We start from the raw sequence: 25,017 nt of genomic DNA on the forward strand, positions 1-25,017 counted from the left end.
AACTGAGGGGGGGATTGCAAAACAGAAATACCAGTGATAATCTTATGGGTTTAATGTTGATGTTGTAAATTTTTGTGAATCATATGTCAACTGAAGGCTTAATTTTGGAAAATCCGTTATTTGGGGAGGAAAGTATATAATTTGCTTGAAATACTGAGTGACTTTCCTGTTGTGGACAGTAGGTTACATTTGAAAAATCCTTTGTGTTTCTAGTTCAGTTAAACATCATTCACATGTGAAAGTTGTTCCTGTTCAAACCAGTAGAGCAACTGCTCATGTCACCTTTGGGACAAAATGGGTAAAATGCAGACATCTGCAGTTTAGCTTAACTTCTTAAATTCTGTTTATGTAAGCCAATGTGTAACTTCACCTATAAATTATATTTGGTCCTCTCTGTTGCACAGGAATGTAGTCCTTCCTGAATGATGTACTCAATTTTTGGCTTTTTTCCTAACATGAATCCAGATATTGCAGTGTTTGCTCAAGGCTATAACATGGTAGAAGTTTGTTCTGCTGCTCTTGAACATCATTGTTGGTGAACAGTAATTGACATTTTGATCAGACAGTAGTTTTTGTAACAGTCCAGAGTGAACTATTTGAAGACGGGGGAAAAAACCCCTCAGACTCCACGATTTAGACTTAACTGACTGTAAGTGGTAGAAAATACAAACTGATCTGTAATTTTTGTGTCACTGTCTTAATGGGAAAAGGCTATGAGTAATTGCAAGAATGAATTGGCATGCTTGTGAGTCATGAGGTACCAGCTGCTGGATTTAGATGGAAAATGGGAAGTAATAAGTATCACGTGTTCTCACCCCAAACAAGCAGCTGACTGAGTCCTCTGAAAAGAAATTTATGTATAAGCAGTTGTCAGTCAGCATTTATAAGCAACCAGTTTCTCCAGAAACTAAATGTTAAGCCATTTTGAGTGATACAAAAGATTTTTGTGTCTAGAGTAGAGTGAAATAAGAAACTCATCTGTTCCCTCCACTCAATATAAACCACACAGCATTCTTGTGTTACTCTCTGCAAAAATACTAGCAACTATATAGTCTCCAGTTCTGCAAAGACCACAGTAGGATAACCTGATATGACTTAATTTAATTATGAAGTTAGAGAGAAATTATTTCAACTATGGGAAATACCATACAAGCACTTGTCCAAACTGGAATATGGCAAGGATCCTTGTAAGCTTCTGGTATTGATTAATGATTCTTACAACATTTTTTTTTTTTTGCAATCCCATGGGGATTTTACACCAGCACTTTGAAGTAGGTAAGTGGTGTTATGCCTACCAATAAAAAAAGGAAGAAGAAACACATTTTGGAAGCCTGATCTTGGACTTAAAGAACAGCATGAATTCCAAAACATGCTGCTGCAGAAAGAAAAACTGTTTGCCAGAAGAAACATTCAGAAATATCTAATTGACTATTTGTAGACTTCTTGATTGATAATATAAAAATAGATTTTTGTAAGGCATTGTATAGAAAATACAGTTGTAACTTTTAAGTCATTGAGCTAAATACAAGAACATGCAGATATAACAGAACTGGCCTTTATTTTGCATTAGTTTGACACTACCTATATTTCTGGTCCTTTTTCCTAATTTCAGACCATTTTTTTAAATATGCTTTTCTAGCCCCTTTTTTCCCCCTGAGGTCTTAGAAATTCACCAGTGCAAGAAGCATGTGATCTTATTAATGTGCTTGGATAAAATTCCTAGTGTGCTTGATTTTAAACACATGGTTGGAAACGGTCACCACAGCAGTGTTGTTTTGCAGCTGGACTGCAGTGGCTTTAAGTCCCTGTTATAAATGAGATCATCCCATTGAGCTCTGTGTGGTGCCCCACTGACCTCTATGGGAACAGTGTGTATAAAGCCTGGGGAGTAATGATTCCATGGAATACATGTTTACCAGCTGTAATGAAGATTTATTGCCTAATTCTGACAGCTGTTGAGTGGCATATGCTGTCACGAACTTGAGGAGGCGTTTACAGCTTGCAATGTCTTGCAGGTCTGATGCATGAAGCACCAGTCTTTAAAGCTTTCTGAAGCTGCTTGCAGCATACTGTTTTCATTGAGAAATATTTTGTTTTCTATTTCATTCTTGGTGTAAATGCTTAGGTGCAGGTATAAATGTTAAATGGAGCAATGGAGGCCAAATATATCAAGAGAGGCCATAAAAGCAAGTCATGATCTTAAGTGCTGCCTACTGTTGACATAGGAAAGCTTTTATATTTGTGAGGGTTTGTTGTTTGGGGTTTTTTTTGAAGTAGCTTTGCAGCGGTTGCAAAGGTAGTAACCGTTACCTCCCCCGTGGCAGATTAAAACAGGATGGTGCTTTCTTTTTTCAGGTTGTCAGGCATGGTGCTGATGGTAATTGATCTGATGTTCTGTGGGGAAAATGGCATAAATAGCTAATGGAAAGCAGAAATTGCTCTTGGCAATAAAATAAATGGGACATCTAATTATCTAATGATTACACAACTAGAATCTTACACGATGCATTGGAACATTGATTCCTTGCACACTCTTCAGTTTGTACAAGTTTCTGCTCTTTTTTGTTTGAATTCTTAAATTGAAATTAATTCAGTGCAGGTTATTCCTAAGCCAGAGGATGAAGTAGATATGTTTAAGAAGTTCTCAGTGTTTCAGTGTTTCTGTAAATATTTCAACTTTCATGTAGTTATGTTTCATTGCAAATATAAAGAAATATGGGGGGAAATAATGTTTAAAATATTTTTTAGCTGTGCAGTTACAGGAGTATCCAAAACTGTCATGTCTTTTGAAGAATCACTATATCGAGTTTGGATAATAAATGTAAGCATAATCATCAAAGTGTGAAACAGAAGGATTTTAGTGATGCCTTTAAGTGCAAATCTCAACACATTCCTAATTTAGAGCTTTCCTCTGTGCTATCACTATATTTGTCAATGCAACTATGGCTATTGTATCCTTGTAGAATAAATTGCGAGATTGGCACAGCTTTTCAGTATGAAAATATTCATCCAAAGGAACAGGGAGCAAGATGTCAGCAGGGAGCAATTGCGTTCCAGCCATTCTGTAGGAAATGCAAATTCTTAAGTTGCTCTAGAGTGATTGTAGTGCTTTTAAAAAACCCTTGTGTTAATACACTAAGATGAAATGTGAAAGCATTTTGAATGAAGATAGCAGAAGCACAGAAAATGAAAACCAAAGCTATTACAATTTTCACCTCATGCTAGGATCAGTGATATTTTTCCAGGGTATATGTAAAGCAGTATCAGCTTATTTTTCTTTAAATGGACAGTAAGAAAGTGTTTGTCTCTGCTTTCATTATGGAAAAGCTAAGGAATTCCTGATTTCCTTGACCTCAATGGTAAGTCACCTATAGTCTGTAAATTAAATATTTGTTTCACTGCAACTATCTGTAAAAGACATCACAATCCAGAGAAGCAAATGTTTGAGTTTGGCTGTTTAGGATTGCACAAATTACTGTTTTAAAGGTAATCCCAGAGCAGAATGTTAAAAAAAAAAAAAAAAAAAGCCTTTTTTTGAGAGAGTTCTGTTGCTGGGTGACAAACTTCTGCAGCCAAGGCTGTCTCTGGTTCCTGTACAGCATTGCATTTGTGCTTAACAGAATCGTTGTCTGAGGATTAAAGCATTCGACCTTGTAATGGGAGGGGGTTTACCCAGTGTGCTTGATAAATGAAAGTTGCTGTTTAGACAGGAAATTGCATCTTTGTTGGAAGTTCTGTGGTTTAATTTCTAAAATGTCATTTTATTCTTAAACTTCTCTGTGCAGCTGTAGGTATATGCTTATACACGTCTGTTCAAATGGGGGGGTTAAGAGGAGCAAAATGTGAATTGAACCTTTCTGTTGAAATGTTACAACCTGAGGTTTAGAAAGACAACTGCTCTGACATAAATTGTAAGTATCTTAATTGATACTTTGGGGCCTATGAGGTTGTGGAAGGCTGATGTCTATGTTCAGTAATGCTATGTGTAAGGATCCGTGATACCTCCTGGGAACAGGATCACTACTACTTGTATTTTGTTACAGAAATGGGAGATCATATTGTATTAGTTAAATAAAATAGTAATCATGTTGTATTAGTAACTTCCATGGTGTTTTTTCATTTAAAAGGGACTGAGAGAAAACAAAAATCGGGAAAAAAAACAACCCAACTGCAGAGTATGGTTTTAAAAATACGCGAAGCAGCAAACCTTTGAGAAAAGCTGCACCGAACTGCCCTCAGTCGCATGACTCACTACCCTCAGAGAGGCTGGGCTGGGCTGGGAGGCCGCCGCGCATCACCGCCGGCTGTGCAGCCTGGCAGCGCGGCAGGAGGTGCCGGTGGCGTGCTCGGTTGTCCCCGCCGGGCCCCGGGGCCGCCCGCTCCCGGGCAGGTGCCTGGCTGGTCACACGTGCCCGCTCCCCGTTTTCCTGCCGGGGTCGGATTTAACGGCCGGGAGAAGGGGGGGGGAGACACACGACACACGCGGACGCGCAGCGCGAGCGCGCGGCAGGCTCCCTCCGTGCCCGCCCCGCGGCGGGGACGCGCGGAGGCGCGCTGCCGTCGGCGGCTACGTGACGACGCTCAGGTCCACAATGAGCCCCGCCGCGCGGGGGGGGCGGGGAGGCGGCGGGCCCAGCCGGGAACCTGCCGGCGACACAGCGGTGGGAGAGGCGCTGCCTGCCCCGCCTGCCGCTGCGGCCAGCCTCGGCGGCCCGCCCCCGCCTCCTCCTGCCGGGGACGCAACCCACCGCGGCGGCGAGGTACGGTGCCCGGTTCGTCGTCTTTCCACTCCCTTTTTGGGTTGTTTTAGGGTTGGTTTGTGGGGTTTTGTTGTCCCCGTTCCCCCCCCCCCCCCCCGTGGAGCGGACCAGCTGCAGCTCGCGGCCGCCCGCCCGCTCTCCCCTCACCTCTGTGTCGGTGGCGGTGAGGGGGTGCGGCGGCAGAGCTGCCCGGGCTGTGGGCGGGGGAGCCCCGCTCTGCTTGCGGAAACAAGGCCGTGCTGCGGAGCAGCTTCCGCGCTTGCCGGGGGCACCTTTCCCCGCGGGGGCCCGTTTCTGTCGCCGAGTGATTTTTACCCCAAAAAAATTCTCGGTGCCCCCTCGCTCCGCGTAACGGGCTGGGGCGATAGGAGCCCGCGGGGGAGGGACGGCGCCGTTTGTTGCTTAATTACAGCCTAGGAAATTGCGGAGCACGTGAGGGGCGCGGCGGGGCCGCCCCCGCCCCGGGGGCCGTATTGGCTGCGGGCGGGCGGCCCGCCTCGACGGCGGGGCAGCATGGCTGCGGGGACCGCCCGGCGGGGGCGATAAGAGGGGCAGGAGGCGGGTACGGTAACAAAGGGCGACGGGGACGGGAGGGAACGAGCGGAGGAAGGAGGGCTGGCAGCGGCCGCTGCTTGTGCGCGGGGGCTCACCGGCCTGCCCCGCTCTGCCCCTGTCCTGCAGCCCCGGCGGCGAGGAGCGCTCGGCAGCCGCGTCAGGGCCGGGGTGCGCCGGCGGGATCGCAAATGAAGTGCGAGAACTGCACCAAAAAGGTGAGTGCGGCGGCGGCTGGGCCCTGCCCGCGCCCCTCAGCCGGGGGACGTCGTCTCAGGGGGGCGGGCAAGTCGGTGGAGGTCCCGTTGCCCCTTCCCCCGGCGAGGCGGTGGCGTCCCGGTTTGCCCCGTGCGGCGGAGCGGCGTTTGGCTGCTGGCTCCAAGGTCACCGGCCTCGCCGGCACCTGCACCGCAGCCCCGCGGTGATAGCGCCCGGAGGGCGGGAGCTCCCGGCAAGGTACCGAGCAGCGTTATCGTCGGGACACACGGTCGCGACGTTGGCACACAGCTTCTCCCGTGCTCGGTTTGATCTTCCTCTCGGGATTAAAGAAAACCACTCAGAACTGTAAAACTGATAAAGCAAGTGAATTTCTGAGGAATTATTTCCACCGTAGCAAAGGCACTTCAAAAACAAAGCATTGCGTGTAAGGATCTAGATCTCATACTGCCAAAAAACTGTAAAATAACTAGTTTAGGTTTTAGTGATACAGACAGTTCTGCAAAGATGTTTTTACTGAATGGTGAACGTGTATTTTTTTTGTTTCAGGAATGCAGTAAAAAACAGAAAAATGATGATACGCAAAGTACATCTGTTGATGCATTGAGTTCAAATGATGGTTTTGAAGAGGTAATGTTCCTCCTAAAAATTGTGATATGCTCTTATTTGTATTTTTTTTGTTGTCTACCCCAAAGGAGGTTATAAGTAGAGAACTTTCAAGTACTAAATATAACACTAATCAACAAGCAGTTGTAAGCAATTATGAGTACTTCTAGACATCTCATAACAAGTGAATCAAGAATCTTTTAAAAAGATGAAATTTAAAAAAAAAAAAAAGCCTTACTATGCAAACACAAACCCGAAATTGAAGTTCTAAAAAAAATTTTTTGAGTGTCAAAAATCTTACATCAAGTCTTCAGAACAGAGGCAGAGCTTGTAAGGATAATAGAGGGGTTTTGAGAGTACAAGTGCACAAAAGTCTTATTTTTTTATATCAGACAGATAACTGTTTCCCTGGAAATGGGGTCTTAATTGAGGGATTTTTGTTCCCTTTTTTTGCAAGTAGTCTGATTATGTTGCGCTTCTATCCAAGTATTCCCTCTTCCTACAGATGAGCTGCCAACGGTATTGTAGCCAGAAGCGGGAAACTTTCGATCTTACAGTATATGGTCGGTGTAATTGTAGGACTGCATTCTGTTTGGTTTACCTCGTGGTGAAAAGCCAAAGCCATCGTGCTGTTAGAGAGGCACCTGGCTGTTAAAGACGTTTAGTAGTTCAAGTAAAAGTTTTCTCGGTTGCTTGGTAAGTTGATGGGGACTGTCAGCTCTGAAATGCAATGCAAATGAAGTTACTAGAACATAGACTACAGGCTAAATTTAGATCTATGTTTACACTTAAACATTTTGCAGTTTCACAGTAAAAATAGCAGAGCCATGAAGAAGGATGGAACAAATTATTTTGATTACTTCTAAATAATCTTGGATGTCATGCAAGTGTTGTGGATTGTCTTCTTTTAAATAAAACAGAGCATGTTTGCTCTTCAGCTGGGTCATTGCAGGGGTCTTGAAAATTGGTTGATCATTATTAAATACTAGTTTACTTTTTTTTCTGCAGAAAAATGAGTTTCATACATTGGCTAATGCTAAAATACTCCTTAGTGACTGCCTAGCTTGTGATAATTGTATGACATCAGAAGAAGGAGCCAGAGTTTTCCAACAGAATCAGAAGGAGCTCTTTCGTATTCTTAACCTTAACAAGGTAAAGTGACACAAACACTAACATGCTGTTTTCTGTGAGGAGGAGGAAATTACAGAATGACTAAGCAGCTTGGTTTCCCAAGGCAGATAATGTGAAGATTTATCAGGATATACTTTGTCCAAAGAGGAAGTGAAAACTTCAGGCAAGATGAACATTAAAGTACTTTAACTAATTTTGCACTAGAGATGCAAGATTGTGGCACTTAACATAAATACTAGGGGAACGTTACTGCACCTGCAGAAGTCAAATCTTTGGAAAAATGTAACTACCTCATTACTGTAATAACAAATTAGTCTGTGATTCAGTGTTTATAAATACTCATACCTTCGTTACTAGGACTGTTCTGGATGCTTTTGATGCCAATGTATCTGCATAATACAAAGTTAACAAGGCATGGTTTTGAAGTAGAATTGTTTTTAATCTATATTCAAGCTGACTATATTTGGAACAGAATTTTTTGTCTGCATTCTTAGCAAAACTTATAAACGTGTTCTATTGCTGTCTTATTTTCTGCTGAGATCTGGATTTCCTGGAAGCTAGTTGCTATGTGTGGTGCTCAGATCTTTAGATCTTGGTACTGAATTAATGATTCTAGTTCTGCTCCAGACTTTTGTGTCCTTACTTGGTATGCAACAGCTACCAGAATTGATGATTTTTCTTAATCTGCACGTAAGTGTCATAAATACGAGGATCCATTACATAGTGATTCAATTTTCTTGGAACTAGTTTAACTCTCCATACAGTATGATGTTGTTGTATGTGAGAAAAAGAGAAGAAAGCGGGGGGAGAGGGAATCTTTTGGGTCACATGGGTCCTATTAAGAGAGCTTGAAGTCCACAACAGGGAGGCAGCCAGGTGCCTTGATCAGAACTTCAGGGGTCCAAAAGAGAACAGTGAGCAAGAGAGATGCTTTCCAGGCAGTCATGAGCTCTATTTGAAGGGTCGTTGTGCAGCATTTAGGGTACAAGCTATGCTCTCTAACCTTTGTAGGGTGCGATTTGTCTGTGGCATAGTCCTGGTCTGTCTTTCAAGGGTTCCACTGGTATGGAAAATGCTCCAACTGAAACACAAGGTTCATCTTCAAACAAACGTCCTGGTCATCAGAGCTTTACAATTGCATGCCATCTTGGGTATTTTCCAAGGGTTCTTCAGTGCCTGCAAACACTGATTTGTTGAGGGTCCTACCTTGCCGGTGTTCCTCAACAACTTCACTGATTGAGACACAGGAGCCTTAACAAAGGGTCGGATCTGTAATTTGCTGGGTTGGATTTGTAACTTAAAATGCCCATACTCCTGTAAACATTAGTTTATTTATTAATGTTTAAACATATGGGGGGTTTTTTTTCATACTTGCTAGAATGTTTCATATTGCCAGACCATCATAGGTGCTGAATGTCTTAACTTTTCTTATGCCATTAGGAGACCAAGCACAGAATTGTCCTAGGAGGGATGGATTTCCATGAGTTATATAAAAGAAACATCTACAGATGATTAGGGATGAACACCGACAGGACATCCTGTCCTGCCCTCAGGAAACTTGATAGTTGTTTCATAGGGTTTTTAATGATATGTCCCACTGAAGCATAGGACATGGAGGAATAACTCCAGGAGTGGAAAAGGGAAGGAAAGTAGGAAGTCTTACCTTGTTGTAATTGCGTACCTTTTTTTCTTTGTTTTTGTTTTGTTTACCAGAAATGTGATACCTCAAAACACAAAGTGTTGGCAGTGTCTATATGCCCTCAGTCATTGCCTTATTTTGCTGCTAAATTCAGTATCTCTGTGAATGATGCAGCCAAGAGACTCTGTGGTTTCCTCAAAAGTCTCGGTAAGTTTGGGTTTGTTACGATGGGGGAGCAGAAATGGGAGATTATTTTAAGTTTTTTGCTTCTTCAGCAGAATTGTTTGTTATGCAGTCATAAAGTGCCATTGCACAATCTGGTTTAGAGTTCGAAATGTGCACTCTGAGATATTAATGACGGTGCACCAGTATGACAGACCAGTTTCAGAAATGGATTGGTGGAGGTGCTACCACATTGATAGTAAAGGTCACAGAATAGAAGGACACTACAGAGCTGTCTTCAAAACTGTCACTACCAAGAAATTGGGGAGGATTTGGTCATGAGCTTCAATAAGATTTCCCCTTATTTTGTAACTCGAGGGAGGAGGGAATTGTTATCCTAAATGCCTTCCAGTCCTGTTGACACATTATATCTCTAGAAGATTCTCAGTTCTGTTTTTTCTGTAACTTGAAATTACATACAAGAACTGCTGAATCTGCCTATTTTATGTTAAAGCTATATTTCCTTTGCCCTTTGTGCTACATATACAAAGTTTTTTTTAAACAATAAAAAAAACTATGCCTATAGTTTTCGGTGGTTTTTATGTATGAGAGGGAGGAATGAAAAGGATAGTAATAAACCTTTAAACTGTTTCTTCCCTTATATTTTTTGCATGTTTCATAGCGTTTATGCATCTCTGTACCCAGTATATTTTCTTAATCTAAAAGGAATGTGAAGTTCTGGTGGGCCCCAGTTTTCTTAGAATGCGTTAATTATCTACACCTCACTTGCTGCGGGGACACACTCCGTACAATGTAGGCATATAGGGAGTATGTTGCTAAATAAGCAGACAGAAGGTCTCTGCTATGTTGGTGATAGGCTCGTGTACCTTTGCAGACAGCTTCAGCAATGGAAGATATGCCTCTTAACTGGATGTGGTTTTTTGTGGAGAAAGATACGTGACTTCAGCATGTTTTGAAAAGAATGCTTCTTTTCAGGAGTCACTGCATATAGCCCAGGAGTTGCAAAATCCCATTCAATTAAACAAAAAGCAAATATATGCAGAATGGCAAGCTTCTCGTAAGGAAGCAGACCACTATGTGAAGTGTTGCTAGTCAGCATTAGCAAGTTGATGGTCCTTTAAAATTCGTGACATAGAAGATAGTTTTTCAATGTGTGGCTTTTATTTTTGACTCTACTATTTGTGAAAGTTTGGAGAGGGAAAAGAATATACTTACTCATCCTCCAAGATTTTCTGTAGACCTGGAACTTGGAAAGAAGCCTGCGAGATGGAAATCATTCTAGTAATTCACTTTCCTTACTGCTTTCTCTCATAGGGGTGCATTATGTATTTGACACCACTATAGCTGCTGATTTCAGTATCCTGGAGAGCCAGAGGGAATTTGTGCAGCGGTATCAACGGAGGAACCAGGAGGAGCATGCCTTACCAATGTTTGCCTCTGCTTGCCCCGGTGAGAACTGATTTCTCCAACCTTCCTGCACTTCAGCCTAGTCTCCTTGGAACTACCAGGGAACTAAGGAAAGGGTGGTTTCATTTGGGAGCCTTAGATAACTTAGAGTGTTTTGGCTTTGCTTTTGAGAGATACCAAATATCACACATGCTACTTGTTACTAGTAGCGCTGATAATCCTTAGTGCGTTTCAGTGCCTTGCTACACGGGCTTTTTTTTCACAGGCTGTTGGGAGAGCAGAATTTGTTTCCAACAGGCATCATCAGCTTTCCCATATAGAAAAGCCACAGTCATAAATGTGAACCATGCAGACAAAGAACAGGTGTGATCGTGCTGGATAAGGCATGTGCTAATTCAGTGTAGGGCCTTACACAGTCAAATATAAAGGTTGCAATAAATTCCCTACCTGCATCTTAGAGTTGTCTTCTGTTGGAACTCTGTATAAAGTGAGGAGTGTAAATTCTATTGTTGCTCTTAAACCAACCTTGCTGTAGTCCACAGCTTCTGATTATACAAAGAACCTGAGCTTTTCCTTTCCTGTGCTAGTGTTTATATGTGGTATTCATTAGTCAGTTGTATTTTCCATCACTTCTATTAAAGAAGCATAGATGATGTATGAACCTCTGGATAATGAAACTGGGTAGAGAAGCACTGCGGGTTTTAGTGCTTTGTGTACGACCTTAGGAGAAATTAATCAGAACTGGAATTGAGGAGTTAGTGGCTGCTGCTTGCATGTCCAGACCACAAAGTTTAACATGGCATTTCCTTATTGAAAAAAATCTTCAAGGAACTTTGCTAACTGATATCATTAAACCACAACCTCTGTTATCTTAAGCAAAGTTTTGAACTTGCCACTTAAGCCTAGGAGAAAGTAGCAAGTGACATTACTCTTAATGACTGTGAGATGATTATGTCTAACACTTACAAAATAATTCCCACTTGAAATGTCACAGACTTGACTCACTCAGTGTCTCACTTCTGAGAATTTTGCTCCTGAGAACTTGTTCTGTTATGAAAAGAACCTGTGCTTAACACAACTGAAAAGCTGCAGATCATTCAGTCATTGTTTACTTTTTGCATTTGTTAGCACACCATCATTCAGTTTAAGTAGGATAAGTCACGTTCCTAAAAAAGAAGTATCAAAAAGGAGTTAAAACAACTCCTTTGCCTAACTCCTGCCTCAACTCCACCCTAAAGTATGGTGGTGTTTTTCAAAGGCTAATAAAAATACAAAAGTATTTCTTTCTAGCTTTGAAATAACTTGTGGATTGCATTCTTTAAAGAAATGTTACAGTGACAAGAGAGTGAGTTAGAGTTGTGTTTGGTGATCCCCAGAATCTGCTGTTGTCACTGGTTTAAAGTTTAAATACTGCTATTTGAATTATACTTGCACTTTTTTTTGTTCTTTGTATTCTGTAGTGGAAGTATCTGGGTTACACTTTAGGAATTACATATATGTATTAAAAGAAAAGTCTCTTTTTGTTATCTTAGTGTTACCTCATATCTTTGGGAGCAGACATACTATATGTTGCTTTTTTTTTTCCCCATGTAAGACCTGTGAAGTTGAAACAACCCCCATTTGTCTTGTTGCACATGGTTTATTTAAAATTCAAAACCTGAGGATTTCTTTTAGAACTACTTCTGAGATAATTTTAATTTTCTTCATCTAGAAACAGAGCTCAGATTATCTGCTGCTCTCATTGGAAATATTCTGAAATACTTAATGGAGCACTCTTCTTGTCCTTGTCTGTTCTACAAAAGATTGTTTCTGTTTTCAGCACCAGTTAGCTGTCTGCTGTGGTGTAGATGTTAGCAGAAGCATGGGTGCTTTCCATTTCTGGAAAACCGAACCAAAATATCACTGTAGACCCATTCTGAAAGCATATGGTATTTCATTCCTATTGACAGCAATTACGGGGGGGTGGTGGTGGTGTGTGGGAAGTCATGATTGGTCACCTTTAAAGGTTGTTCACTATGTTTCCTGACTTTGAGTGCATTTTCTGTTCCTCATTCTCCTTCCTCTCTCTACTCCCAGACTATATAAATTTGTTCCAGAAATGTTGTTTACTGAGTGTGTTTATCACAAAAAGTTTTTTATATAGCTCTGTAGATATAAGGTCAATGTGAACTCAAGTATAACTGCTTTACTCTTATTTATCTTTGGCTATAACTTTCCACAGAAATACCACCCTCTGCAGGAGTGGTCTGTGGTATAAAATCTACCATGAGCAGAGGAGCATAGCCCCTGTAGTCTCAGAACCTGACAACAGGGCATTTTATTGTTTCTATCTTAATTGTTCTTACCTCCTCCTACTGCTCTTTTTAAAGAAAATGAGATAATTTGGGGGGTTAGGGGGGGTTCCTGTTGAAAGTACAACAGTATAACTACTGATTGTATATCTAATATCCTACAAGTAGTCAGTTCTCTTCCTTAATTTACCAAACTGGTAAGCAACATGAAGGTCTTGCTCTGGGAACCAGTCAGCATTTTTAATGCATTGCCAACCTCTGTGAACTCCTAGAATGTGTCAAGGAGGCAGGCTTACAGCATAAGTAGGAAGAGCATAACTATTGAGAATTCAAATGCTTTTGTCCCAGTCAACTAAACTAATTTCCTTTTACAGGAGTGGGGTTTTACCATAGCAAAAGTTTTCTTAGTTTTTCTGCACTTTATACTGATGTATAGACATTTACAGCGTGCATCTTTGTGATCTACTCACAATAAACCACTAAAAATAACGTGTTCTGAAGTACATCTGTAAGAACTTATACAGTTATTTGCAGGGGTTTCTTGTTGTTCTTTGATGCTAATGCAAGCCACCAAATGGCCCAGAATCTGAATGAATTTCTGAAGGGTATAGGTCTGTATGGGTACAGATGTACATTGATATAAGAACTGGGTATCTTAGGCTTCCTGTAACTGTGGGTCTGGAATTCAGCCCTGCTGACGAGTAGGCAGAAACAACTAGTGCGTATGTGAAGTGCAGATAAACACCTCGTGTTGCTCATTCACCAAGGCTGCTTGTATAATTAAACAGTGACTAATGGTCATTGTGGAGCTGGAACTACTAAGACACTTGTTCCATCTACTGCAAGGGAAGAAACAATTTAAGAAATTGCTTTGGGCAATACCTGCCAGAAGTCTCTTGGGACTTAGTGAAATTTTCTTACCGTTCATGACTACAATATCTAAAACTTTCAAGTTCTGAAAACTAGCCTCATAGCAGGAATGCTCTGGTGATTAATGGTAGTCATAGTTGCAGTATAAGGGAAATACCTTTCAGAAATGCTGCTAAAGTACAAGGCAGAATGTTTTTAAAAACTGTACTTTTTTATTTTGACACTTGATACTAGAGCCATTTAAGAAATAGGATATAGTTATTGTGCACAATATGCTAATATGGCCTTTGTAACAAGCACCAAAAAATTAAGTCCTTTGTTGCAGGTAATGTCTTGGATTTGAAGTCCTGGTTGAAGTTGGACATTAAGCAAACTTCCTATACAGAGTCTAGCAATCCAGCAGGGTCCTGAAATGTAAAGCTACAATCCCTAGCCTTTTCTACAACTGAAATGAATGCTCGTTGACAGCATCTTTGAGATTTTCCATGGAGACCAGTATCTGTTAATCTCGAAGTCTGTACTTAAACAAGAATTGGGAATATTAAACAACTGGAGGATCCTCATGTTTCCCCAATACTTATACTTTCTCATTTTCATCAGTAAAATTTTATTACACTGGGAAAACCACTTCTCTGCCATACAGTGCCAAACTATCTGAATACCACTGAATTCCAGTTCTGTTGTTGGCCTTTGTGGCAGTGTCCTGACTTGCACATTTGTGTGACACCTGGTAATGTGGAATTATAGTTAATAAGAATTAACCTGCAGGTTTTACCTTTCCTGGGCAGCATGTACTTCACAGCAATTTTTCTCTTTTATGTAAACACTAATCTGTTTGAAGATAAAAGACTTAAGTTTTCTATTTTTCACTATTTCTTAGCACCAAAAGCAACACACTTCCATAGAAGGCAGGGTCTAACACTTCTGTACAATTTAGGTATCTGGTTCTCAGTTCATGTAGCTGAAGGAAAAAGTTCTGAATCCTTGCTGTGAAAGATTCCGGACTGTTGTTTTCAGTAAGAGTAACAGTGCCTAACAAAGAATTGCACACCCTAAATATCTTAATCTGCTCATTTGTCAGTTCCTGTTTTGGAAGGTAGGGAATAATAGAACTGCTGTGGGGTGGTGTGGATATACATAGCCTGTCATAGCTAAGTGCTGAAGGAGCCTGGTGAAAGGGAGGGGGACTTTTGAGTAAGTTAAGACAGAATGTTGAATACAGAGAGATTTCAGTTGATTACTCTGTGTGTGGTTAAGCGTGTGGGTGTTTCTAAAGAAGGTGTGGCTACTCTAACAATAGTAAAAGAAGCCATTTTTTTCCAGGCTTAATCCATGTGCATCTTGTGATAATGCTTTCATGTGACTCTTCTGTTCTAGAGGTGGCAAGCTGGGTACGTGGATATTAAATCTCACGAAACAGAAGGTTACAGTTAAGCAGCTGAACAGAGTACATTTGTTGTAGTATCTGGTGATCTGAGGGCTGAGGTCTAGAAAGTCAACTTACTCTTTGTTAGCTGGGGTCCTGTTCTTTCGGCTGTGTTAAATCTGCGTATTAGAAAGGCTGTAATAGGTCATGAGGTTCATGGTGGCTTCTAGGCCTGGAATTAATGACACAGTGAATTATTGGTAGCCAACTGTAAAGCATTATTACTAGAGCCTTGAGGTTTCCTACAGTTCCCAAGGTGGGGCTTCCAGCCTACACAGAAATGTCCTACCTACTGTGAAGGTGCCTTCGTTTTTAAGAGCTGTTCTATAACTGCTGCCACTTTGCCATGCTTATGTGCTGCTTCACTATCTAACTGTGATTTTCTGTCATTCTAGGTTGGATCCGGTATGCTGAAAGGGTACTTACCAATCTTGTGACCTCTCACATTTGCACTGCAAAGTCTCCACAGCAGATCATGGGCTCCCTGGTGAAGGGCTACTTTGCCAGGCAGCAGGTAAGTAACTGTGATTTACTTTTACCATTTTGCTCTTATAAAAAGATGGACTAGTAGGTTTTAATACTGAAATACAGATCTTAGTATATTATAAAGTCATAAAGCATATTCCTGAATTGTTTGTCCTTTACTTGAAGAATAAATGGTGCTCTGCTGCTATACAAGTGCCCACGATAAGAAGAATGTACAAAGAGCCTCATTTCATGCAATGCAGTGTGAGCTGGCAGCAATCCTTGTGCTCCCAAGTGCAACACGGAGTTAGATATTTATGGATAAAACTAAATACAGGGTAGCTAAGGAGATTCTTGTTAAATGCTGCCTGTGTAGGTCTATAGCACAACCAAAACAGGAGCAGAGGGGAATAATGTAGAAATTGCCCTGTTAACTGGGATCAATAAAAGCACTGTATCCTAGAAACTAACCTTAATTGTCTGTTTCGTATGTTGAAAATGTTGCTGTTCTTTTTACATATTCCTAAATTTAACTGCATCCATATTAGAGGAAAGTATTGCTGTCTTCACATAGATGGAGAAATATTGATGGACTTGCTGTGGATGAAAGTGAATGAGTGACAGCTAGAAAACAGAATTCTCAAGTCCTGACTTGCATTCGCTATCTAGGGCAATCAAAAGCCACAGAAAATGTGGTCTGAAGGAATAAGTAAAAATTTCAGCCAGAAGACTGACTCTGGATGTCTGTTGTTGATGCTTTATAACATCTGGTAAATCACTTCCATCTGTGTGCAGCAGTCTTTAATTGCTAGTATTACCTGCATAGAGTTTATGATGCTATTTTCATCCTTCTCATCCTTCACGCTGTCTTTTGCTTTTCGTGTTCACATGTGCTCTCTCCTATGTTCCACAGAACTTGTCTCCTGATAAAATTTTCCATGTAATTGTGGCGCCTTGTTACGACAAAAAGCTGGAAGCTTTGCGGGAAGATTTCTACACTGCCTTGTATAATTCGCAGGAAGTTGATTGTGTTCTGACATCAGGTTAAATCTTCTTTAAACTTACTATTTATAAAGATTTAAGTGAATCACAATTGTTAGAATAGCCTCTATGCCAGACACTGCTTTTTTTCAAGTCCGCTTTAGTTGTAAGGTTGGCTTTTTTCTGCTTTAAAAAAATCAGTACAGAGTTTTGTGCTACTGGTAGTATAGGTATTGTATAGGGAAGGCAAAGTGAAAAATGCCTGCCTTCTAAGTTGGTATTCATCTGAAAACAAGTTTCATGTATTTGTTTTTCCCAGCCTCTTGAGAAAGGTAAGAGTTATGCAAATCCATATTAAAAATCATTGTCTTGCTTGTCTGTGGTCATTAATTAATCTCCACTGGGATTATTCATATCATTCCAAATGCATGGCACCAGTGGCTCTTTGGTGTGGCTCTTGTCTTTAGGCTTAATTCCAAATTACCTATCCACCTTTTTCCCCTGTGGTGTAGAAGCATCTTTGAAACTTCACCGAACAGAAAAGCTCAGGATAGCATTATGCAAAGCTTGGAGCAAGGCGAAGGCCCTTTTCTTCAGGGCTGGATGTGCCAGGCTCCTCAGTTACTGGAGGGAGCTGACTCTAGTAAGAATTGCAGAATGTGACTGTAAGCACGTACAGGTGTTGGGATACTGATCTCTTAAACGGGCACAGCATGTGCATTTTGCTTTGTGTTAGAAGTAAAATGTCATATGTTTTCCTACAGGTGAAATTGTCCAAATAATGGAACAGAAAAATGTGTCTATGAAAGATGTGACTGAAGTAGCTGTAGATAGTTTGTAAGTAGTTTTTTTGTGGATTACTTCGTTATTTTGATGACAAATGACAACACATTTGAGCATTTTCAACATAAAACTTCTCAAAAGAGTTTTTTCTTTTTAAAGGAAGAAAGCCTCTATCAAAGCCTGAGTATACTAAAGCCTCATCCTTTATATAGTGGCCAAAAAACCCCAAAGTACTCTTAGATGTTCATTGCTATATATAAAAGTAATATGAAATAGATAATAGAAAACTCTACGTACTGTCTAAATACAAAGCACAGAATTTGAGGTAATGACCCCTATCTGGTGACTCCTTTAAAATTTATGACTTTTGAAGGTTTGTGTAGCTCCTTATTTGTATTTTAATGCAGTAATATTAGATTTGACTGTATCAAGTTCAGGACTTGCTAGTAAGTGACTGTCTCAGGGTGTTGACCACATTCAGAGTTCTCCTCTGCTTGAGCTTGTATAAAGCTGAACAGTCTCATCTCCCCCCTCCAATTGTCTGGCCTCACACAAAGATGCCGGGATGTAATCATGGGGTTGACCATCTGTTCTGTGCTTCCCTCATTCAGAGCAGCATCTTGACAGTAAATTTCCACTTCCCCTAATATTTGAATGTAGAATTGGTAGAAGTAGCACCCTTTCAGGAAATGGTAATTATTTTTTTTTATTCTGAAAGGAGCGGTTTTCAGTATTAGGTAAAATCAAAACATGCTTTACATGAAAATCACAGAAAGCATTGAGGAGATTTTGTTTACTCACTGTATGACTGGCTCAGAAAGCAGCATGCATGTTGTTTTAATTCTCAGGCTTAGTTACAAAGGCTGGTCTCACTGCTCACTGATCTTTGTTCAAGTGTGACAGATGTTACTTGGTATCTTTCCAAAGTGCTGGTAGTGGACCAATAAACATGCTTTCTTCCACAAAATAGAAAGCTCTGGAAATTTTTTAAAATCCTTTTCACTTTGAGTTAGTATCCTGTTTGGACCTTGTCTAGACTGGAGAAATTTAAGTGGTACAGTGGTAACAGTTTGAGCTGTGTTTGTAGTGTAGTTCCTATGATTACTTCTACCAGAGATTGCTACACAAAATGAGAATTACATAAATAAAGATCTTACAGATGTAATCATATAGACATGGTCATTAATTTCTTAATGAGCTTGTACAATGAAAGAACAAGCTGTTATTCAGAATATACCTGGTTTATTGCATCAATTTATGTTGAAAATAATGGTAATTTTTCAAAGGACTAATCTGATAATACTGGTTCAAGCTGTGCGACCTGATGATAGAAATTTTTGCTCTTCTGGGGTCTTAAGAGTAGATTTTGCAGAGAAATTTTATGTAATTTGAACTCCTCCTCTTAAAACAAGCGCCAGCACAGCAGCAATTTGAGTTCTCAACTTGCCTTTGTACTTAGAGAATGCTAACAAATAGCAGTTGGCTAAAACTAGGAGACATACCATGAAACAAAATCACCCAAGTTTATTAAAAAAATAATAATTAAAAATTGCAGTAGTTTCTTAAGTAAATGCAATGGCATGCCATAGAGGGGACAGACATACTAAATTCGTAAACCTCAGCTCTTTACTGATTAAAGTACTTGTCTGTCATTATTACAACTTCAGCATTTTTTGTTAGGAAGGTGTTTGCTGTGGTAATTTTTCACTTTGGTTTTGTGGTTGAACATTGTGCTCAGGCCGCTGCTAGCAGCGTAGGCCAGGAAAGGTCATTTCTGGATGTTCTGGGAAGAAGGTAATTAGACTGTATCTAGAGAGGCTTTTACATGTAAGAGCAAAGGACGTAATCAGTCTGCTGATCTGAAGACTAATACCTCTTCCTGAAACTAGCATTACCACACCCCCCTATTGATTTCTGCTTCACCAGAAAGGAACGTGAGCCTGTAGAGCTGCAGTCTTTGGCGATCACCAGCAGTTCATATGACAGCGGCGTGTGCTGACCAGTGCTCTGTTTTTAATAGAGGGAGAGGTGAACCTCCAGGTGAATGCTATGCCTGTTGGATACCATCTCACTAATTTTCTTTCCTGAACTATAGTGTAGTGCTCATCTGAAAGGGACAAAGCCTGGTCGTAACTGTACTGATTCAGTGTTATTTTAGCAGTACAGTGTTACAGACTGTGACAAACAGTTCCTGGAGACAGGAGAATTGTTTGTGAGCAAAGCCTTGTCACTTCTGAAGTACTTTTACATTCTCAGAGGCTAAACATTATTTTTTATTTTTTTCCCCAAAAATGTTGCCTGAACAGTGAATGGCCATTAACCAAGTCTTTCGGATGTGCTGAATGTGTGTTCTTAGAAATTGCTATTGCTTAAGGTTTCTGAACATGGAAAGCCTTGCATCCTTTTATAATTTTTTCAATTTTTTTTTCCACCATCTTACTGCTGTCCCTAACAGTTTGTTGGGTTTTTTTTTAAATTGTAATAAATAAAAATGTCAATATGTTTTTACTCACTTCTATAATACTCTTTTTGTGGGGGGGGAGGCAGAGAAGGGGAAAAACATACTACTTTATTGAAGTGAAGGAATGAAATTTTAGAGTTGATCTTTCTGTTGTTTTCTAAGGTTTGATGAAATAAAGGAGGGAGATGTGGTAAGGCATGATGGGAAGAGATCAGATGGTTACCTGGAGCACATTTTTAAACATGCTGCGAAGGAGCTTTTTGGCATGGATATCAAAGAAATCACCTACAAAGCATTAAAGTAAGCTAGAGTTTTGTATCCTTGTTATGTAGGATAGGCTAGTTGGTACTACAGTGAACCCAAATGCAGTTACTGCTAACCTGGATCATTCACTGATCAGCAGTTACATATTATAAACCTGTACATTTGTTCCTATAAATTAGCTCCTGCTAGCTTCAACTTTATTAATAAACTTAATTAATATTAACAATAACCTACCCTTAAAAATTAAGTATAATTCTATTCTGAAAATTCCACCCAACTTCTACTTAATTCTGTTTAGAAACTGGAAGAGTTCACCTTAATCTTGCGTTACCCTGGTTCTGTTCTCTTTAGAGCATCTGATTATAAACTGACACAGTTGGATCATCCCTTTGGTAGTGCAGGGGTTTACAATGTTCTCTTTCTATCTTTATAGAAACAAGGACTTTCAAGAAGTTACCCTTGAAAAGGATGGTGAGACAGTGCTGCGTTTTGCAGCAGCTTATGGCTTTAGAAATATCCAGAACATGGTTCTGAAGTTGAAAAAAGGAAAGTTTTTATACCATTTTGTAGAAGTCCTTGCTTGCCCAGGAGGTAAGAATAATTGTGGATCCACAGTTGTTCCACACACTATCTTGAATCTCAAAGGAAGGTTGTCTTACAGGCAGGCACTTAATTTCATTCCCTCTTAATTCTCTTCTTTATCTAAAATGCTTACTATTTAGTGAATGGTCCGGAACACCAATTACATGTGCAGGGTTGGCTCAGAAATTGATTGAGTTTTCTAAAATTAACCACAATGTTATTTGTTCTCTTCTGACCTATAAATAAGAGATAGCATGGTTTTTGTGATTATTTCAAACCTCAGAGGAAATACTCTGAAATGGTGGTTGTCAAGGGCAAGGAAAGACAAGGAACATAATTAAGATCATAAAACCATGGAGAAGGCAGAGAAAGATTGTTGATATGGTAAACCTCATTTACATTAAAATGTTGTTGATATGGGAGTCACTTCAAGTAAATACAAATTCTAGCAGCGTGCAGAGGATAGTTTATGTAGAGAGAGAACTTTTTTCTTTAGAGAAGTTCGAAAAAAAATTTCAAAGTTAATCTAAATTTTCTCTTCCCCCCCCCCCCCCAAGGGTGCCTAAATGGAAAAGGTCAGGCCCAAACTGAAGATGGAAAACCAGATAAAGCACTGCTTAACCAGATGGAAGAAGTGTATGCTGCAATACCTGTTAGACTTCCAGAAACCAACATGCATGTACAAAAGCTGTACCAGGACTGGCTGGAAGGCATGGACTCTAAGAAGGTCCAGGAAACTTTGCACACCAAATACAGTGCAGTAAATCAAACAGCAAGCAATCTGGATATCAAATGGTAATGAATCAAACTTGCAAAAGATTTGCTTAGGTTAGTTACAGATTCAGCACTGGAAACATTCTATGCAATCGCAGATGCTATGCACTAGCCGAGTGTATGAATGAGACGCTTCCTAATTGCGGATTATTTGTGAAGAACCATTGCTTTTTAAAAACAGAGAAGTCTTCAAAAGCCCTGGTTCCTGCCATTGTCATTTAACTTTTACTGTGTGTAATCTCCTGCATATAATGGATTTCTTTATTCAAAAACTTGATCTTGCAAGGTACATAAGCACTTTCTGCCAGGTGCAGGGAGTGTAATTCCTGATGAAGCTACTCTCTTGAAGTGAAGGCTTCCCTTCACAAAATGGGCTCCCCCAAGAAGGCAAGATTATTTTACTCCTAGGTATGCAGTCCCTTTCATCGTGGGAAAACAGTCATGAATTTTACTATTTTTGCAGTTGTTGTGAAGTAACTTGGGATTTACTTGCCTTGCTAACAAAAAAAAACCTTTACAGGGACAAATGTGTATATGGAGAAGTGTAATGAATTTATGTATGCCTTCTATCCATATTTTAACAATTACTCAGTTCCAAACTAGTCACAGTTCCTTACTGATGTAATATTTGGTAAGGAACAGAATGCTTCATATAAACTGAACTTGGGAAACAAATGCTAGATGGTTATAATGCAATCGTTCATTAAGAATAGTCCCACATAGGTTGGTTGGTACAAAAAGAGAACTTTTCTTTCCTTTTAAGTTTTCTTAGAAACTTGCAGCTAGGAAGAGTGGTGCTGCTTACTTTGTCTGGCTTCTTTATGAGAGTGAAACATGCATATGCACTGTCACATGAGCACGCGTACTACAATTCTGCTAGATGTGCTGAGCCAGACTTAGAGCACTTTTATTCTCTCATGTTTTGGTATAGAGAATACCAGATTGTTTTTTTTCCTTTATCTTCATGTTGTCAGACTTCTGTAAGAATAACTTCATGGAGTGCCTCTGAAAAAATATTTAGCAATGCTTGTGAGCTCATCAAAGTTACTCTACATTGGCATCATGAATTTTGGTGCATTTTTTTTTTTAAGTATGCTGTAGAGGTTTTGTTTAACAGACATCTTAAAGTGGTATTTGCATGCAAGCTTTTCTGCAACTTCATGAGTTGTCAGAGGGTTAGTTATTCACGAATGAAACTACTGCCAAACTCATTCAGGTTTTCCTAGTAGCATCAACCTTGTTCACGATTAATGGCTGTTTGAAGCTAGCCAAGTTTCAGCTCTCCTTTTCCAGTCTGAAAGTGTGGATGGGCTTTTAAAATCATTTCAGGAAGTGTTCGAATGAATCTTCTTGTAAATTTCTTAATATTACAACCGCTTGTATGAGTAAGATCTAATACTGCAAAAACCTGTGTATATTTGAAATCTGCATTTAACTTGAACACAGTGGATGGGATAAAGGCATCCGTGAAGTCAAGGCGAGTTCTTGCATTTGCTAAATAAGAGGTTCAAAAGGAGAGTATGTAAGGAGAGTAAGTATGTTACCCTGATGACGAGATAGTTCTCCTAATGTGAAGCTGTTAGTAGGGCTACAGCTTTCAGTTGGACCTCCACCTAAATAACAAAACATTTCACTTTGAGGGATGTTTTCTTTCAAGTGCAAATGATTTGATTACTGTGCTACCTGAATGCACACAATGAGATTATACCCATAAATTAACCTTTGTTAGTTGTTCCTTGTTGTAATAAAAACATTATACTTACATGGTGCAATATCAGAACATCTACAGAAATCTACCTCTGTACAGGAAGGGAGTCCAGAAATTGTGGGAAGACCTACGTATAGCCGAAACTTTAATAAATGTCTGCTAAAGAAAGATAGTGGGGTTGCATGAAATTTCTGAACAGATTACTTCTAGAAGCAACATCCAGCTCCTTTGGTCTGATTTTCTTTCTCTGTCATGATTTCTTCCAAAAACTTCAACAAAATTATCTTGTAATAAAGTGGTCTTGTTCTGTTTGTATAGGCATATGTTTCTATGTATATATGGTTTATAGCTTGATGGCATGTTTAAATTATATTGCTTCTGTTCTTTGTATAGTATGCTTATTTTTTTAATGTGTGTATACCGGATGAAATGGTACGAAAAACTTGTTTGCTTTTCTGATGAAATCTTCACTGAACTACACAAGAACTGCCTTGCTGTTCTGAAAGGATACTCTTGAACTGTTTGTACGACTCAGAATCATCTTGTGTAGGTGGCACTGGTGTACATCTTCTCTTTTGCCGTTACGCTTGCCTGTTGCACTGAAGAGCCTCACTTCCCATACTGGTGGGAGACCCCAGGGGTGGGCCAGTAGGTCAAATAAATCTGTCTACAGTATACTGTGCTGTGTTCCCACTACAAGGGAAATTGGTGGCCCTGTGCATAAAATAAACTATTTTCAGTTGAATCCACCATTTCTTCCATCTACTCAAGTATTTTAACCTATTGAGATAGTAGCAATGTAAAAATCTAGTAGATTATTTGTCTGCCACAGTAGTCTTCAAAAAACGAGGAAGGCATTTAACTGGGCAGCTTTTAGTGGCTAGGTGGAATGTATGTATTATAACTATTGACTTACAGTGACTGATACTTGTCTTTTTTGTCAGCTTTTGTTTTATAAGACTTTTTGGAGTAAAATTGATTTTAAGCTTTTAAAGCCCTTTTCTTTAAAGTGCCAGTTTAAAAGACAATAAAGATTTTTCCCTTAACTGTAATAAGTCCTTCCCCCTCCACCTTCTTTTACTGAAATTTTAACATATATGGGAAGACCTTGTTGCAACTTCATATATAGTGAAATACTTGCCTAAGATTTGATTCTGGCTTTTAAATCTATAGTTGGGAAGTCTGTCATTGTTCACAATACGTGTTTCTAGCCACACTTTCTGAAACTACAGCATTATTTAGTTCCCTGATATGATTTTGGCAACTAATAATTTTCATTGCTACTGCCTTTTCAGCAATGGGAAAAGTTCCTAGTGTGGTCACAGCCATAGTGCTTTACTTCTCAGTTGAATGTTGTGCTGAGACAATCTTGTCTCTAGATGATTTTTAGAAAATACTAAATTGGAGGGATTGTGGAAAAGTAACTGGAAATGTTAAATTAATTTGGAAATTGTCTTGGGGTATTATTGGCTTGAGTATATCAAGTGCTAGATACCTTGGGTTATAGTACTTCATTGTGAGACTGCTACAGCAAGGGATATGCATTGTGAAGTACTTTTGCTATGCCTTCTCCAGTAAGTTTGCCTCAGCCACAGCACCTTGTGTTTGTCCACTATAGCTAATGAACATGGACAGACGTGGGCTATGCTATCACTTAGAATAACGGATATATCTGTTTGCAGCAGTCTCAACTGGATTATATTTGAATAATGTTCAGTTACCTAGATTTTGGTGCTTTGTATTCAAATGGAGCATGACCATGACTTGTCCTAAATAAATCTTGATACTGAAATACGTATTGATTCTGTCTTATTTCATATAAAAGCTTAACTCTTTAAGTACACTTTGTTCTAACATATGTGGTTGTCTGATGAATACTTAATAAGTCTGTAACAGTAATACTGTATCAGCTATTTAT

At 39.8% G+C, this 25,017-nt stretch overlaps 1 protein-coding gene across 3 annotated transcripts; it reads left to right on the plus strand.

The window, feature by feature from the left end:
- The first annotated feature begins 4,579 nt into the window (after nt 1-4,579).
- NARF (nuclear prelamin A recognition factor) lies at nt 4,580-24,893 on the plus strand. 3 transcript variants are annotated; one of them, XM_054846533.1, is made up of 12 exons: nt 4,580-4,760; nt 5,442-5,530; nt 6,078-6,158; nt 7,143-7,286; nt 8,979-9,111; nt 10,402-10,536; nt 15,477-15,595; nt 16,460-16,589; nt 17,292-17,364; nt 19,934-20,071; nt 20,469-20,626; nt 21,175-24,893. In XM_054846533.1, the coding sequence occupies exons 2-12, from the start codon at nt 5,504-5,506 to the stop codon at nt 21,414-21,416; spliced, it is 1,380 nt and encodes a 459-aa protein (XP_054702508.1). In that variant the 5' UTR covers nt 4,580-4,760; nt 5,442-5,503; the 3' UTR covers nt 21,417-24,893. The 3 variants fall into 3 exon arrangements, with proteins under 3 accessions (XP_054702508.1, XP_054702506.1, XP_054702509.1); XM_054846534.1 differs by lacking the exon at nt 4,580-4,760 and adding an exon at nt 5,306-5,322; XM_054846531.1 differs by lacking the exon at nt 4,580-4,760 and having other exon boundaries at nt 5,267-5,530.
- Nucleotides 24,894-25,017: the final 124 nt, after the last annotated feature.

Source organism: Grus americana, chromosome 18, assembly GCF_028858705.1.
Source record: "Grus americana isolate bGruAme1 chromosome 18, bGruAme1.mat, whole genome shotgun sequence".
NCBI classification, from domain to species: domain Eukaryota; kingdom Metazoa; phylum Chordata; class Aves; order Gruiformes; family Gruidae; genus Grus; species Grus americana.